General features: G+C 39.2%; 2 protein-coding genes across 2 annotated transcripts in view; both read left to right on the forward strand.

Moving 5' to 3' along the window:
- Nucleotides 1–17523, forward strand: part of LOC123776879 (uncharacterized) — a 118314-nt gene that overhangs the window by 70479 nt on the left and 30312 nt on the right. The window contains exon 4 of the mRNA XM_087854702.1: nucleotides 14118–14374. Within this exon, the coding sequence (XP_087710828.1) occupies nucleotides 14118–14154 (37 nt within the window). The 3' untranslated portion in view covers nucleotides 14155–14374. The remainder of the gene's footprint in view (nucleotides 1–14117; nucleotides 14375–17523) is intronic.
- LOC123777149 (olfactory receptor-like protein DTMT) lies at nucleotides 4219–5169 on the forward strand. The gene has a single exon (XM_045773633.2). It carries the CDS (start codon nucleotides 4219–4221, stop codon nucleotides 5167–5169), a length of 951 nt encoding a protein of 316 aa, XP_045629589.2.

Raw genomic sequence — 17523 nt, forward strand, 5'->3', positions numbered from 1 at the left:
CGATGATTCATTAGTTGCGTATAACACCCAGTGCACCCTGCAATACGTGCCCTCCTTATTACCCATCACCAAATCAAAACCACACTAAGATACCACCTTACGCCAGTTAGAATGGCAAAAATAGACAAGGCAAGAAACAACAATTGCTGGAGAGGATGTGGAGAAAGGGGATCCCTCCTACATTGTTGGTGGGAATGCAAGTTGGTACAGCCACTCTGGAAAACAGTGTGGAGGTCCCTTAAAAAGTTAAATATTTATTTATTTCTTAAATGATCATTGCAGCAGGCACATTGCTTGATGCAACCCACTATATTCTACGTGGATGGAGAGATTTGTTTATTTTATTTCCAAAGAGACTCATTTCAAGAAATGTTAGTTTGGTTAAAACATTTAGTGGATATTTATAGGTGACACATTCTTCTAATATATTCACTTTGAAACCCTGTTGCTACTACCTGGGTTCAAGTAACCATTATCTCTAACCTGGGTTACTAAAATAGCCTTTTAATGATTTCTCTGCCTTCCTTATTTTAAATGCTAGTGTGTTCTCCTTTAATCTGAATTACTGTCCTAAAAAGGAAATTTGAACATGTAATTTCCCTTAAAACCATTTAGAGATGTTTTGCTGAGGATGAAGGTGGCCTTGGTAACACATCTTACAAGATGTTGCCTGACCAGGCCTCTGTCTGACTCTCTCACCCCAGCCCTTGCCTTCTATCCCTCAACATCCTCAGATTTCCTGAGTGTCCCATGTTATCTCTAATTCTTAAATCTTTGCACATGTTATTTAGTTGGCTGAGAACACCATTGTCTTTCCATCTATCCCTTTTATCCAGTTGCCTCACAGATATTCAGGCTCCAAAACACAATGGTCAAATGTGGCTGGGAGTGGCTAGGAAAGTAAGGAGGTGATGACTGCACTGTGTTAACAGACTGCGATTAGATTTTATCACTAACCCACGAGTGGTGTGTGGAAATAAGTCACCGTTACCTTCCCTAAATGTAGCAGGGATAAATTATGGGACTCAGTTATTGAATAAGCTGATCAACAAAGAACATTTCTTTCCTGTTTTCAGGATGATATTTCTTTTTTTTTTAAATTTTTTATTTTCATTTTTTAAATGTTTTTTTATTATATTTTGTTAGTCACCATCAGGATGATATTTCTGAAGCAATAATTGAACTCTCCAGAAAAATAGGTTATCACGCTTAAACACTTCAGAGGGCGAATACTTCAGGAGTGAAAATAGTGAAGTAAGAAGGAAGAAGTCTTCTGGACTGTGGTAACCAAGGCAGCATTCCTGGTGGGACTAGGGCATGAGCTGTTTCCTCTGTTGCCTGTCCCCCTACCTAAAGATGGCTAGTAATTAAGAATCCCTGCTTTAGACATCCTAGGGGATTCATCCCAGGGAGGTTTAGAATTTACTTTATTTGCTTTAATGTTTTTCCCCCTCAAGTCGTAGGTTCCACTGGGACCCAGTATCCCCCAGGCCCAGGAAGACAGAATGAGAGAAGTGAGAAGGGATGGTGTAGACTCCAGGATGGTGATGACTACAGAGTCTGAGTCTCCATGAGCTTATAATTAATAAAAGAGTGAGGGGTCCTGGGCAAAAGCCCTGAAGTCTCCTTGAGACATACTTGGTAAGTTAGGCTGGAGGGTACATGCCTTAGGCTTCTTCTAACCTTAGCATTCAGGTTACTGAGGTTTTATGATGTGACTCTATGGGGTTGTTCTTCAGGCAGTCCACATTAAAAAAAAACTCAACATTTTAGAAATAGCTTCATTAATGTCACCAGATTCAATATCCATTTAAAATAATATTCCTAAGTATTTCATAACAGAGTCCTTTATGTTTTACAAAGGGATTTCTCAAAAGAGATTTCAGTTTACAGTAGCTTTGGGAGGTAGGCAGGGACAAGTCAGTACTGGCATTTTAAAGCTGAAGCAGGTAAGATGTAGAGAAATGAAAGGAGTAGGTAGAGTTCATATAGCTCCTCAATGGCAGCATTTGTAAGCGATATCTGACTGTTTTGGGCTCTTAATCAGGTATTTTATACAATACATGGATCCCACTTGTTTCCCAGAAAAGGAAATTCCTGAGAAGTCAGAGATGGATCCTTCCCCCAGTAATACATAGTAACAGATCTTTCTTGCCTTTGTCCAAGTATGAAAACACATGTATATGCCTGGTTTAAGCCCCAAGATCTTGGGGAATGTCCTGCAGTGAGGGCACTCTTCTCTCTCTTCAGGGTTAAGAGATGTTTTTCTCATTTTGAAATGCTCTTGTTTTTTGTCAATCCTGACTCACACTGTGGGAACGGTATCTGGAGGAGACCAGAAAGTAGATCCAAGAGACTGGAAATTATCTTCATTCTTTTTGCTTTTCCATGATCTCTCAACTTCCACATCTGTCTAATTTCTTCCCACATCAATATTGATATTGTGTGGGGTAAATCTTAAGGAAAAAATGATGGCAGTGTTGTCTTGAGTAGATTAGTGTAAGACATAGAGCAGGATATCTTGAGATGGGGTAATATGCTGATCCAGGGAGAGAAATTCTGGACAGTCTGCAGTGCTGTATCTGGAAATCAGCACAACAGATTTAGGTAACGGAACTCAGATTTAGAAAGGTTCAGTGTCAGTGGATGATTTCAACCTCCAAAATTTTTGGTGTCTGTTGAAACAAATAGGAAATCCCTTGGGTGGCATAAATTTTCTTTTTTTTAATGTTTTTTTTATTATATTATGTTAGTCACCATACAGTACACCCCTGGTTTCCGATGTAAAGCTCGATGCTTCATTAGTTGCGTATAACACCCAGTGCACCATGCAACACGTGCCCTCCTCACTACCCATCACCGGTCTATCCCATTCCCCCACCCCCTCCCCTCTGAAGTCCTCAGTTTCTTTCCTTCTCCTTCTCCTCCTCCTCCTCCTTCTTCCTTCCTCCCTTCCTCCCTTCCTCCCTTCCTCCCTTCCTCCCTTCCTTCCTTCCTTCTCCACACATTGTTCTAGATTTTAGGCTTCAGCAATGAACAAGATAGAACCTTTCCCTTCCCTTAAAGTCTAGCAAAAAGCAAATAATCCCTATTAATGGTCTGGGTGAATTCCTAGAAGACAGGATGGAATGAGATACAGACAGCATGTGTCAGGTAATGGAAGACATGATGTGATATGGTGGGTGACAGCGGGATGCCTTTGAGAAAATCAGAAATAATTGGTATGCCTGAAGTGGAGAGATGATTAGACATGAACTAATTGAGCTGATGAAATAAAAGGGTTTTGTAGGTCATGTTAACCATTTTGGACTTTATGTTAATGGAAAGAGGAAACTCTTCAATTAGAATAGTGGCACAAGTGGGTTTGAGTTATAAAAAGAACAATTCTGGATAATGTCAATGGGACAAAAGGGAGTGAAAATAAATGTGGAGAGACCAGATTTGTTGTGATGGTTCAGGTGAGAAAAGTTGAGTGACCTGAATGATGGCTGTGGGATGGGTAGCAGGCCCTATATGAGAAGTGAGCAAAAAGGGAGATTGGTAACATACAGTAAATGCGTGACGAGTGTGAATAGAGGAAGGACTCAAGGATGGCTCTTAGTCTGGCTTGAGTACCTTGTAGGTGGTACTGCCAGTCACTGAGCTAGAGCTACTGGGAGTGGAGCACCTACAGGGCAAGGAAGACAAGAAACTAAATTTCAGAAAGATTGGTTTCAGAATGACAGTGAGACACACAGGGAAGATGGTAATCAGAGAGCTGAACACCCAGGTCTGTAGTTCAGACAAGCTATGTGGGCTGAATAAATACATTTGGGATTCACTGTCATATTTAGGGTAAGTATAGAAAGACAGTATTCTGAGGACCACCAATATTCAAATGATGACCAGGGAGGGGAAGCTCTCTAAGGACTGGTGAAGGCATTGCAAGGCAAGTAGGAAAAAACATGAAGCTGAGGTGTCACCACTACCAAGAGACAAGTGAGTTTTACAAAGGAAAAAGTGATCATTGGTGTTAAATGTGCTGTCATCTGATTTAGAGACCTGGATGTCTTTGGAGACTTTGATAGGGTAGTTTCAGTACAGCCAGCTGCCACCTGTGCCTAAATTCTCACTCATCCACCATTTGACAATAGGCCACATGCAATGGACATATATTTATTTCTTATACTTGGATTTTAAGGTCTGTTATTTTCTTCATAAATATAATAGAGTCACAGAATGATAGAGAGGAACCAAAGTGTTGTCTCAGATTTCCTTCTTTTGGGTCTGCCCATCAAGCCAGAGCAGTGGAATCTGTTCTATGCCTTGTTCCTGGCCATGTATGTTACCACCATTGTGGGGAACCTTCTCATCATCGTCCTCATTCGCCTGGACTCCCACCTCCACACACCCATGTATTTGTTTCTCAGCAATTTATCCTTCTCCGACCTCTGCTTCTCCTCTGTCACAATGCCCAAATTGCTGCAGAACATGCAGAGCCAAGTCCCATCCATCCCCTATGCTGCTTGCCTGACCCAGATGTACTTCTTCCTGTTTTTTGGAGACCTGGAGAGCTTCCTCCTGGTGGCCATGGCCTATGACCGCTATGTGGCCATCTGCTTCCCCCTGCACTACACCACCATCATGAGCCCCAAGCTTTGTCTCTCGCTGGTGGTGCTTTCCTGGGTGCTGACCATGTTCCATGCTATGTTACACACTCTGCTCATGGCCAGATTGCGGTTCTGTGCAGACAACACAATCCCCCACTTTTTCTGTGATATGTCTGCTCTGCTGAAGCTGGCCTGCTCTGACACTCAAGTTAATGAGTTGGTGATATTTATCATGGGAGGGCTCGTTCTTGTCATCCCATTCCTGCTCATCATCATGTCTTATGCACAGATTGTGTCATCCATCCTCAAGGTTCCTTCTGCCAGGGGCATCCGCAAAGCCTCCTCCACCTGTGGCTCCCACCTCTCTGTGGTGTCTCTCTTCTATGGGACAATTATTGGTCTCTACTTGTGCCCATCCACGAATAATTCTACTGCTAAGGAGACTGTCATGGCTATGATGTACACTGTGGTCACCCCCATGCTGAACCCCTTCATCTACAGCCTGAGGAACAGAGACATGAAGGGAGCTCTGGGAAGAGTCTTTTGGAAAAAGAAAGTATCTTTCTCTCTAAAATGGTAACAATTGAGATTTTTACATTATTTAATTCAGTGGGTATAGTAATGTTGATAATGGGGTATTACTCTAAATCAGTTGCTTTTCCCCTTTAATTTTAAAGCCATCAAACATTTTGTTCAAATAAAACCCCATGCTAAAGGCAAATATGAAACCGCGATGACCACTTAGCTGTTCTGAGGTAGAGTTGGGGGTAAGAAACCAGTCTGTTCTGAATCCTTATTTCCCTCTTGCCAGATGGAATTGAAGTTTGAAAATAAGATTTATATACCTTTGTGCAAAATACCTTTTTCCTTTCAATTTAGGAATTATCTTCCTTTTTTTTTTTTTTTTAAAGATTCATCTATCCCCTTTAGAGAGAGATAGAGAGGGAGAGAGAGAGCAAGGGGAGTGGTGGAGGGAGAGAATCCTGAAGCCATCTCCCTGCTGAGTGCGGAGCCCCAACCCGGGGTTTGATCCCATGACCCTAAGATCGTGACCCTAGCCTAAATCAGGAGTGGGCTGCTCAGCTGTCTGATCCACCCAGGCACCCTTAGGAATTATCTTCCTAAAGCATCACTGTAATCATTGCTTTTTTCCCACCCAGGAATTCTCAGTGATGCACACAAGTGAAGAAAGATTAAAATCCAACCTTTCTTTCTCACAGAGCAGAGACTCCTGGAGCTCTCAACTTCTATATATACCTGATGCTCCACTATGAATAAAAACCCTCTTATTTCCCTCTCTCCATCCATATGCTCGCCTCTAATTATATTTTTTGAGCCAGATCAGAAAAATCATTCCTTAAAAGAAGACAAATAGCAAACCCTTGTTGGGTGCTTTCTATGTGTCGGGCACTTTCCAATCTATTAACCTACCACCTCTATGATGTTGGTCTTGTTATTATCCCCACTTTATAGCTAAAATGATAGAAAGGTTAGTTTACTGTCTAACATCATGTAAGAAATTCAGACTGGAGCCTAGGCAGTTTGGCTTACAGCCCAGGGTCCTCACGACTACACCACACTGCATCCTGAGACCATAGAATCATACTGTCTCTATTTAAAGGTGCATCTGTTCAGTTCCGTCACTTGTCAGTTGATCGTACTTTCAGATATTTCTTTCGTCTCTTCGTTTTTCTGGTTGAATTATGATCTTTTTCATATATAATCATAAAGTATAGAACAGGAGTTGTAAACCCATACCCCAGTGGCCACACAGTTAATGTAGATGAGTGTAAAGTATATCAGATTTCAGACAAATCAGCTGCGGGACTATGATCAAAGGTTTTATTAGTACATGGAGTACGCCGCTATCATAACTCAAAATATATGCCACTGGGGTTGATGTTTTAACTTTGAAATCAAATAAATTCTAAAAGAAAATAGAAATACTTAATCATTAAGTACATTATTGGCTTTTGTAACTCCTTTGATTTGGAAGCAAAACCTGGCACCTTTTCTTCTGACCAAGAAGTCAGTGTGAAGTCCTTTGTGTTTTTCTTGAATTATTTACTGGAGAATTTAAACTTGGGTCCATTAAAGCGGGAGTGATATTTAGATTTGTTTTTCTGTTTAGTAATAGGCAAGAGCTATTCACAAACACGTGCACTTTGAATATGGATCAAATCTTTGTACAAACATTTTTATAATTAGGGCCACTTTTTGGAGGTATAAGCAGAATTCTGATAGTCCAATGTAGTCATAATATTTTTCAGTATTATATTGCACAATGTCCCATTAACTTTAATTTTCCCTCTTCATTTACACCATCATAATAATTGGGAAAGGTGAACTAGTAGATTCATATAACATATAATGTTATTTTATTGTCAAAAATTGGAAATAAATGAACATTTTAAAAGAACTCATCCTTCAACTCCATAATTTCATGTATGTAGATTACTCATTGTTTTCATTTCTGTAAATGTATTTTAGCTATAATGAGTAGTTTGCATTCTTTGCCAAATTATGTTTTCAAAGTACATTTTCTTAAGGGAATCCTTCAATTGAATGATATATTTGTGCAATTATTTGTGAATGTATTTGCAGAGAAATATTCAGGGTGTTTACATGATTTTCAGTGTCAAGTTAAGCCCACGTTATTGAATCAAATCTTCACAAGTGATATGAGAGTTGTTTTTTTTTAATTACTGTATGACAGAAGTAACTTGTTTTTTTTAAACATTTCCAAAACCTTTTTGGCCCCATGCCTGACCTCCATGTAGTGCCGAGGGTTGCTATCTTGTTTATCCAATTTTTAAAGTGGAGCGTTGGCCAACTGGTTCAATTCTTGAGAGCATTTTCAATTCATGATATTAATTACTATTCTCTTATGCATTTTATTTTTGACATTTTAACATTGAAAAATATTGTAATAAATGAACTCACATGCGGTGTCATGCAAAATATTACCACTTCGGATTTAATTTTTAAAAACAAGTTTAATCATCTTACTGTTACTATCAGAGTGCTTACTAATATTGACCAGGTAACATTAAAATTCTGGTTATTTTTTCTCCAAAAAATATATAGCTACTTTCTTGATACTGTCTATTGGGAATCTTTCCCAAAGTTTCTTTGAAAAGATCAAACCTTTCATCAACATCACAAATAAACATAGTGAATTCAGTGATATTATTTATGTTTATATTCTCATGTGGCAAGACATATGAATGCCTGTTTCCTTTTGAAGCACATAATTTTTGCTAAATCCTAGAGACCATCATTTACTACTCAAAATCTCTAAAAAGGGTGAAGTCCAGCAATTATTTCATTTAATACAACAGCATTGCACAATATCATTGTTCATTTTGTAGTCATATTGAAAAATAAACTAAAAATTTCAGTCTTATATTGCTTCTAAAATATCATAATTTTTTGAAAACTGATCATTATAAGATTCATTTAATGTAAAATAGGTTTGACACAGGTGCTCTTTGCTTGCTTATTAAACATGTTGGTATGCCATACATTCCAGAAAGATTCTCACTTTTTCCAGAAATGCATAATTATTTTTTCCATTTTTGATATCTCTATGAATCTAGTAAATATTATATTCTTCTGAGAAAAGGAAATCCAAGAAGGCAATGATACCTGCTGATGAACTGGAGAGTTGATGCCCTGTCTAAAAGGTCAAAGTGCTACTGAGCCATGGGAGGTTGCTTTTGTAGGAATATAGCCCCAGGATCACATTACGTCCCAGCTACTTGGCCCCATGTCTGACCTCTGTGGGTACAGATGCCCAACATTTGGTGTCTCCAACTTATTAAGCAAAGCATTGGATGACTGGTCCAATTATTGGGAGCACATTCTGTTAAACTACACATTTGGATTAAAGTGTAATTATTAAACTATAAACTATACATTTAGATTTTTATGACAATCTTTCAGCTTCAAATATTGACAACAATTGATATAAAAATTAATATTCTTCAGGTCAAATAAAACATGTTTGCACCCCTGATGCAGGCTTTTATAGACCTGCCCTTAATCTTGGGCAAAATGGGCCCCTCTACTGGACCACATTTGCCTCACTTTGGCACTACTGACATTTTGGGCTGGACAGTTCCTTGTTGTGGGTGCTGTCCCATGCACTGTAGGATGCTCAGCCACATCCCTGGCCTCCACCTGCTTGTTGCCAGTGGCGTTACTCCTCATCCCAGCTGTGAGAACCAGAAGTGTCTTCAGACATTGCCAAATGGCCTCAGTGTGGGGTGGGGGCATAATCACCCCAGCTGAGATCCACTGCTTCAGGGAGAGAGCTCTTACACATCACAAACACACATTGGTACCTCCTCTACTGGGGATCTGGAGCTCAGTTCTGGCATAGCAGGGTCCAAAAACAGAAAGACCACTCTTGCTATTTATAGCAGTCAAGCCCCAGGGAAAGACTCCATCACTTCACTTGCCCAAGGTTTTGAGACAGAAGCAACTACATCTTAATGTTGTAAGGGCATGTGTGCTGTGCTTCTGCTGATGTCGGTGGTGGGACACTGCTTCAGCGTGCAGGAAGGGTTGGATCAGTGGAGCTTTGAGGTCAGAGAAAAGACTGAGTAACTTGTCAAGCCCTCCCTTTCATATAGCGTGTGTGCAGTGGATTCTTGCATGAATGAAGTGCTGCTTCTTAGGTGCTGAGCATCCTGTTTCTTCCAGTTCAGTATCTGTAACAGTTGCACATAGCCATTGAAAAACATTTTGAAATATTAAGTATTTATATTATTTATAATGTTTATATGTGTAGGCCAATATAACATGGATAAAACATGATTTGACAGTTTACATTGGCAACTGGATGAACTTTGAATGCTAAATTTGAAAATCGTTTTATTTTTTATGACATAAAACAAATTTATTTATTTATTTATTTATATAATTTTTAAAATTATATTATGTTAGTCACTGTACAGTACACCCCTAGTTTTTGATGTAAAGTTCCATGATTCATTACTTGCATATAACACCCAGTGCACCATGCAATACATGCCGTCCTTAATACCCATCACCAGCCTCTCCCATTCCCCCACCCCCCTCCCTTCTGAAGCCCTCAGTTTGCTTCTCAGAGTCCATAGTCTCTCATGCTTCATTCCCTCTTCTGATTACCCCCACTTTCTTTATTCCTTTCTTCTCCTACCTATCTTCCTAGTTCTTATGCTCCATAGATGAGAGAAACCATATGATAATTGTCTTTCTCTGCTTGACTTATTTCGCTTAGCGTTATCTCCTCCAGTCCAGTCCATGTTGTAGCAAATGTTGAGAACTTGTTCTTTTTGATAGCTGAGTAGTATTCCATTGTATATATGCACCACATCTTCTTAATCCAGTCATCTGTTGAAGGGCATCTCGGTTACTTCCACGATTTAGCTATTGTGGACAATGCTGCTATGAACATTGGGGTGCATATGGCCCTTCTCTTCACTACATCTGTATCTTTGGGGTAAATACCCAGTAGTGCAATGGCTGGATCATAAGGTAGCTCAATTTTTAACTTTTTAAGGGACCTCCACACTGTTTTCCAGAGTGGCTGTACCAACTTGCATTCCCACCAACAATGTAGGAGGGATCCCCTTTCTCCACATCCTCTCCAACATTTGTTGTTTCTTGCCTTGTCAATTTTTGCCATTCTAACTGGCGTAAGGTGGTATCTCAGTGTGGTTTTGATTTGAATTTCCCTGATGGCTAATGATTTTGAACATTTTTTCATGTGTCTGTTAGCCATTTGTATGTCTTCATTGGAAAAGTGTCTGTTCGTATCTTCTGCCCATTTTTTGATTTGTTTACAAATTTAATTAAAATTTTAAGAAATCAAATATCAGCTTTATTTCATTCAGTAAAAATTTTATATTTATTATTTTAATTTCATTTTGCCTGTCAAACATAATTGTAATGTTTTAGAAAAAACTCTTTGAAATCATTTCAAAAATAATAACTTCAATTTCCCACTTACTGTAATATTCATTTATTGTGAAATTTCATATTTGAATACAATTGCATTTTATTTTTAAATCATTAGATCATTGTTATCAATAGAAATGTAAAGTATATTACCACATAATTATGTAAAAATCTAAATTATAATATAATTAGTTATTGTTGATTATAAATGAAGACCATAAAAATCAACATTATAAATAGGTGAAATTATGAATTATGTATGTATTTATAACATTGTTGACCCATCAACAGATACCAAGATATATGAAAAGTAAATAAATATCAGGGTTTTTTTTTTGTCAATTTGTTAACTTTAAGTTATATTGTTTTAGCTTGGCCTGACTAAAAAATCCCCTTGACTGGGTGACTGAAACTAGAGAAATTTACTTATCACAGTTCTAGAGGCTGGAAGTCTGAGATTGAGATACTAGTTGGGTTGGGTTTTGATTAAGATTCTTTTCCTGCCTTGCAGACAGCCACCTACTTGCTGGGTCCTCACATGGCAGAGAGAGTGAACTCTGGTGTCTGTTCTTATATATGGGCACTAATCCTATCATGAAATCTCCACCCTCATGATCTAATGTAATCCCAGCCTCCCAAAAGCCCAGATCCATAAACCAACACATTGGAGGGAAGGGCTTCAACATTTGAATTTTGGGAGGACACAATTCCGTCCCTAGCACATTAAAAACGGAAATGGCCAAAATTGATGAAAGAAGAAATATAAACCTTATACAATTTCCTACTGCAGGAAACATTGGGCAACTTGTCAACTGTGAGATAGTGTAATTATCCGAGTGTGGGGAGATATAGGGGACCTGAGTTGTGTAATGAAGGTGTGGAAGTGTTGAAGAAGAAAATAGAAGAAAGCACTTGCCAAGGTTGAGTGAAAGGATCCTTGAGGAGAGGTGAGGTGAGGTGGAAGATGATGAATTTGTCATGGCACATTCATAGTTTGGAACATCTCTGGTAGTCCTTGTCAGCTTGAGCATAGAAGTAGAGAAAGGAGATTTTTGTGTGTACCTGGGAATTGGAGATTTGCTGGGCAGGTAGGATGGATGGCTAGGGAGGGTGTTTATTGGACATAGAGTTTTCAGTTGACAGGTTTTTTATTTCAGCACTTATTATGTGTTTCTTTTTCTTCTGGTTTGCATATATCCTCATAAGAAATTTGCTACCATTTTTGTCTTTGTTCCTTTGTGAGTAATGGTTCTTTTTTCCTCTGGCTACAATTAAAACTTGATTGTTCATTTCCAGTAAGTTGCATATTGCATATTTGGTGTGTGTGTGTGTGTGTGTGTGTGTGTTTAGACTGCTTGATGCTGTTCAGCTTCTATTGTCTGTAGGTTTGTAGTTTTTATAAAAGAATGGAATATTTTGGCCTCTATTTCTTTAATAATTTTTTGACCCTCTCTCTACCTCCTTCTGAGGTTCCAATGACATATTTGTTAGACCACTGATATTATTGGATATTATTATTAATATTATTGATTTTGTCATTAGACCACAGCTCACTGAGAGTTTGTTAATTTTATTGTGACATTTTCTTCTCTCTGCTTCTTTTTGGATTTTATTGTTTATTTTATCGGTTATATTTTTATGTTTTTAAATTCATTGATATTTTTCTCTACAATGTTAAATGCTCTTTTAATCTCATCCAGTGAAATATTCATTTTATGTATTATATTTTAAAAGTTTTTATAACTTCCTTAATATTTTTTTCCTTTTATTTTTGTACTTAATATGTTCTTATTTTCATTTATGTTCTTTGTTTTATGAAGTATATCTGTAACAGCTGTTTTAACATACTTGTCTACTAGTCTCATCATCTAACATTTCTGGGTCTGTTCCTATAACTTATTTTTCTCCCAATTATGGACCTAATATTATTGTTTCTTTGTGTGTCTAGTAATACTTCATTGTATGCCAGGCATTGTGAATTTTACATTGTCGAACACCGGATCCTGTTGTGTTTGTGTAAGGAGTGTGGGACTTTTACTGCTGGTGGTTAAGTTACAAGTGAGTTAGTTTGATGGTTTCGAAGCTGTTTTAAAGCTTCTTTTAGGTCTTGTCTAGAATAGCCTTTATTTTAGGGCTAATTTAATCCTACCTATAAAACCCTTTTGGGATCTCTACTGAATGCCTTGTATATGGAAAAGTCTCTACATTTTGGGTGGAGGGAGCTCAAACAATTCTTTATCCAGTGTGAGCACAGAGAATTATTTGCTGTACAGGTCTCCAGTATTTTTTTTAAATTTAAACTCAATTAGCCAACGTATAGTACATCATTACTTTCAGAGGTAGAGTTCAGTTATTCATCAGTTGCATATAACACCCAGTGCTCATCATGTCATGTGCCCTCCTTAATGCCCATCATTCTGTTACCCCATCCCCCACCCATCTTCCCTCCAGCAACCTTCAGTGTGTTTCCTATAGTTAAGAGTCTCTCATGGCTTTTCTCCCTGTCTGATTTCTTCCCATTCTGTTTTCCCTTCCTTCCCCTATGATCCTCTGCACTGTTTCTTATATTCCACATATGAGTGAGATCATATGATAATTGTCTTTCTCTGATTGGCTTATTTCACTCAGCATAATACCTTCCAGTTCCATCCATGTCGATGTAAATGGTAATTTCATCCTTTCTGATGGCTGAGTAATATTCCATTGTGTATATGTACCACATCTTCTTTATCCATTCCTCTGTTGATGGACATTTGGTCTCTTTCCACAGTTTGGGTATTGTGAACATTGCTGCTATAAACCTTGGGGTGCAACTGCCCCTTCGGATCACTCATTTGTATCTTTGGGGTAAATACCTAGTAGCGCAATTTCCAGCATTTTTTTTTTCTGTCCTAAGTTGTTCTTTCCTAACAGGGCTTTCATCCTATGAATGCAGAAGTTGATATTCAGCCGAAGGCTTACTGAGATCCCTATGCTGATAAATATAATTCTTCTTCTGTGTACCTCCTCCTCTCCATAACTCTGCCTTGCAAATTCTAGTCATCCCAGTATCCCTTAACATTGATCTCTGTCTCTTCAGCTCAATGAGATTTATGGTCTTTGGGTTTTCTCTCCCTGTGCTACAGTCTGGAAAAATCTTCCAGACAGAAAATCTGTCCAGTGGTGGATCGCATGTCATTTTTTGTCCTTCTTGTAGGTATTATAATCTTTGCTACCATTTGGCAATCTTTGTTGTCCAATATTTGAAAATAGTTTTTTCCTTTGTCCAGTTTTCTAGCGTACATTGGTAGTCCAGACCCTGTTACTCTATCATAGGTGGAATCTTTTGGTATATTAAATTTCTTTCTTTAATTTCTTTATCTCCCCTGATTTTTTGGTTTGTATCTTCAGTATTATTTTATTTTTAGTATAATTTTAAATAATAATGGTGATAGTGGGCAACTTTATCTTGCAGGAAAGCATTTAAGTGATAATGTAGCTTATTTAACTCTGTTGTCTAAGAATATGCCTCAATTGTGTGATGATGACACCATATTGCTCTATTTACAAATACATTTATTTTAGATTTTTTTTTTAAACTAGGCTCCATGCTGGGTATGGATCCCAATGTGGGGTTTAAACTCAAAACCCTGAGATCAAGACCTGAGCTGAGATCAAGAGCTGGACACTTGGAGAGGGAGTAAAGATGGCGGAGGAGTAGGGGACCCCTTTTTCAGCTGGTCCCCTGAGTCGAGCTGGATAGGTACCAGACCTTCCTGAACATCCACGGAATCAGCCTGAGATGCAGGAAGATACATCTGGATCTCTACAAATGAACATCTATAGTGCTGAGTATTGAGGTACGAAGCGGGGAACCATGAAACCGCGCACAGATTTCTATAGATAAACGGAAGGGGGAGGGAGCCGCCGCATTTGGGCACTGGGAAGTGGTAGCCACCTGCATGGGGAGCGGGTGAACTAGTGGACCGGCACCCCCGAGAAAGTGGACTGAGACCGTGAGCCAGGGAATGCATGCGACCAGACTGAAAAGGAGCTGCGGAGAGCACAGGGGTGGCTGGTGGCTGGCGGTGTTAGAAACACAAAGGGCAGAGACGCGCCAGCCCTGGAGTGAGGGCTGGGATGCCGGGTGTGGGGCGCACATCCCGGGACACTGCAGGTTTGAGCAGCACCAACAGAAACAGAGTTAAAGTGGCCAGAACATCAGTGGAGAATGGTCTGGGATCCCTCTGTTCTGAGACAGAGGCTGAGTTTGGCCACTGCTACTCTGACTCTCAGAAGAGGCACAGCAAACTGCCAGGGAAAGCTGCCAGAGAACAAAAGCCTGGAAATACTGGCTCACAGTGTGCCCATCCCCATCCCCTCTCCCAGGGGACACAGAGACTCTACCCAAACAGGGTTGCCTGAGTACTGGCATGGCAGGCGCCTCCCCCAGAAGGCAGGCTGAAAAATCAAGAAGCCCAAATCCCTAAGGTCCCTATAAAACAAGTGCGCACTGCCTGGGTCCTGGTCAATAATTTGGGCTCTGGACAACCCCGCAACCTCTCCTCATCAGAATGATGAGAAGGAGAACCCCCACCCCCAGCAAAGAAAAGACAATGAGTCTGTGGCCTCTGCCACAGAACTAATGGGTATGGATATAACAAAATTATCAGAAATGGAGTTCAGAATAACAATGGTCAAGATGATGTGTAGACTTGAAAAAAGTATTAACGAAAATGTTAAGGAGAGTATAGAATCCCTAAGGACAGAAATGAGAGCGAATCTGGCAGAAATTAAAAATTCTATGAGCCAAATGCAGTCAAAACTAGAGGCTCTGACGGCCAGGGTGAATGAGGCAGAAGAACGTATCAGTGAATTGGAGGATGGGTTAGTAGAAGAGAAAGCTAAAATAGAATCTGGACTCAAAAAAATCCACGATCAAGAATGTAGGTCACAGGAGATTACTGACTCAATGAAACATTCCAATGTCAGAATCATCGGCATCCCTGAGGGGGTGGAAAAAAACAGAGGTCTAGAAGAGATATTTGAACAAATTGTAGCTGAAAACTTCCCTAATCTAGCAAAGGAAACAAGCATTCGTGTCCAAGAGGCAGAGAGGACCCCTCCCAAGCTCAACCACGACAAACCTACGCCACGTCACGTCATAGTGCAATTCGCAAATATTAGATCCAAGGATACAGTATTGAAAGCGGCCAGGGCAAAGAAATTTCTCATGTACCAAGGCAAAGGTATGAGAATTACGTCAGACCTGTCTACACAGACCTGGAATGAGAGAAAGGGTTGGGGGGGGGCATTTATAAAGCTCTTTCAGAGAAAACATGCAGCCAAGGATCCTTTATCCAGCAAGGCTGTCATTCAGAATTGATGGAGAGATAAAGACCTTCCAAAATCGCCAGTTATTGACCAATTTCGTAACCACAAAACCAGCCATACAGGAGATATTAAGGGGGGTTCTATAAAAGTAAAAAGGCCCCAAGAGTGATACAGAACAGAAAGTTACAATCTATAGAAACAAAGACTCTACAGGCAACATGGCATCATTAAAATCATATCTCTCGATAATCAGTCCCAATGTAAATGGCCTAAATGCTCCCATAAAACACCACAGGGTTGCAGATTGGATAAAAAGACATGACCCATCCATTTGCTGTCTACAGGAGACTCATTTTGAACCTAAAGATACATCCAGACTGAAAGTAAAGGGATGGAATACCATCTTTCACGCCAATGGACCTCAAAAGAAAGCTGAGGTAGCAATTCTCATATCAGACAGATTGGATTTTAAACTAAAGACTATAGTTAGAGACACAGAAGGGCACTATATTATTCTTAAAGGATGTAGCCAACAAGTGGATATGACAATTATAAATATATATGCCCCCAACAGGGGAGCAGCAAGATACACAAGCCAACTCTTAACCAGAATAAAGAGACATATAGATAAAAATACATTAATAGTAGGGGACCTCAACACTCCACTATCAGAAATAGAGCACCGGAGCAGAAAATCAACAAAGAGACAAGAGCTTTGAATGCCATAATTGATGAGTTGGACCTCATAGATATATATAGAACACTACACCCCAGAACCAAAGAATACTCATTCTATTCTAATGCCCATGGAACATTCTCAAGAATAGACCATGTTCTGGGTCACAAAACAGGTCTCAACTGATATCAAAAGACTGAAATTATTCCCTGCATAATCTCAGACCACAATGCTTTGAAATTGGAACTCAACCACAAGGAAAAATTTGGAAGAAACTCAAACACTTGGAGACTAAGAACCATCCTGCTCAGGAATGATTCAATAAACCAGGAAATCAAAAATCAATTTAAACAATTTATGAAGACCAACAAGAATGAAAACACAATGGTCCAAAACCAATGGGATACTGCAAAGGCAGTCCTAAGGGGGAAATACATAGCCATCCAAGCCTCACTCAAAAGAATAGAAAAATTAAAATGCAGTTTTTATATTTTCAGCTCAAGAGGCTGGAACAGCAACAGAGGAAGAGACCTAATCCACGCATGAGAAAGCAGCTGATCAAGATTAGAGCAGAAATCAATGAATTAGAAACCAGGAGTACAGTAGATCAGATCAACAGAACTAGAAGCTGTTTTTTTTTGAGAGTAAATAAATTTGACAGACCACTGGCAAGACTTATCCAAAAGAAAAGAGAAAGGATCCAAATTAATAAAATTATGAATTAAAAGGAAGAGGTCAAAACCAACACCAATGAAATTTGAAGGATTATTAGAAACTTTTATCAACAGCTTTATGCCAATAAATTAAGCAATATGAAAAGATGGAGGCCTTCCTGGAAACCTTTAAACTACCAAGACTGAAACAGGAAGAGATTGATATTTTTAACAGGCCAATTAATTATGAAGAGATTGAAACAGTGATAAACAACCTTCCAAAAAGCAGAACTCCAGGGCCTGATGGATTCCCCAGGGTATTCTACCAAACTTTCAAAGAAAAATA

The sequence above is a fragment of the Ursus americanus genome, chromosome 23 (genome assembly GCF_024610735.1).
Source record: "Ursus americanus isolate L20-20 chromosome 23, mUrsAme1.1.p, whole genome shotgun sequence".
In the NCBI taxonomy this organism is placed as follows: Eukaryota; Metazoa; Chordata; class Mammalia; order Carnivora; family Ursidae; genus Ursus; species Ursus americanus.

Bases quoted from the DNA above. Each gene is read 5' to 3' on its own strand.
- LOC123777149 (XM_045773633.2), top strand. From the start codon at position 4,219: ATGATAGAGAGGAACCAAAGTGTTGTCTCAGATTTCCTTCTTTTGGGT.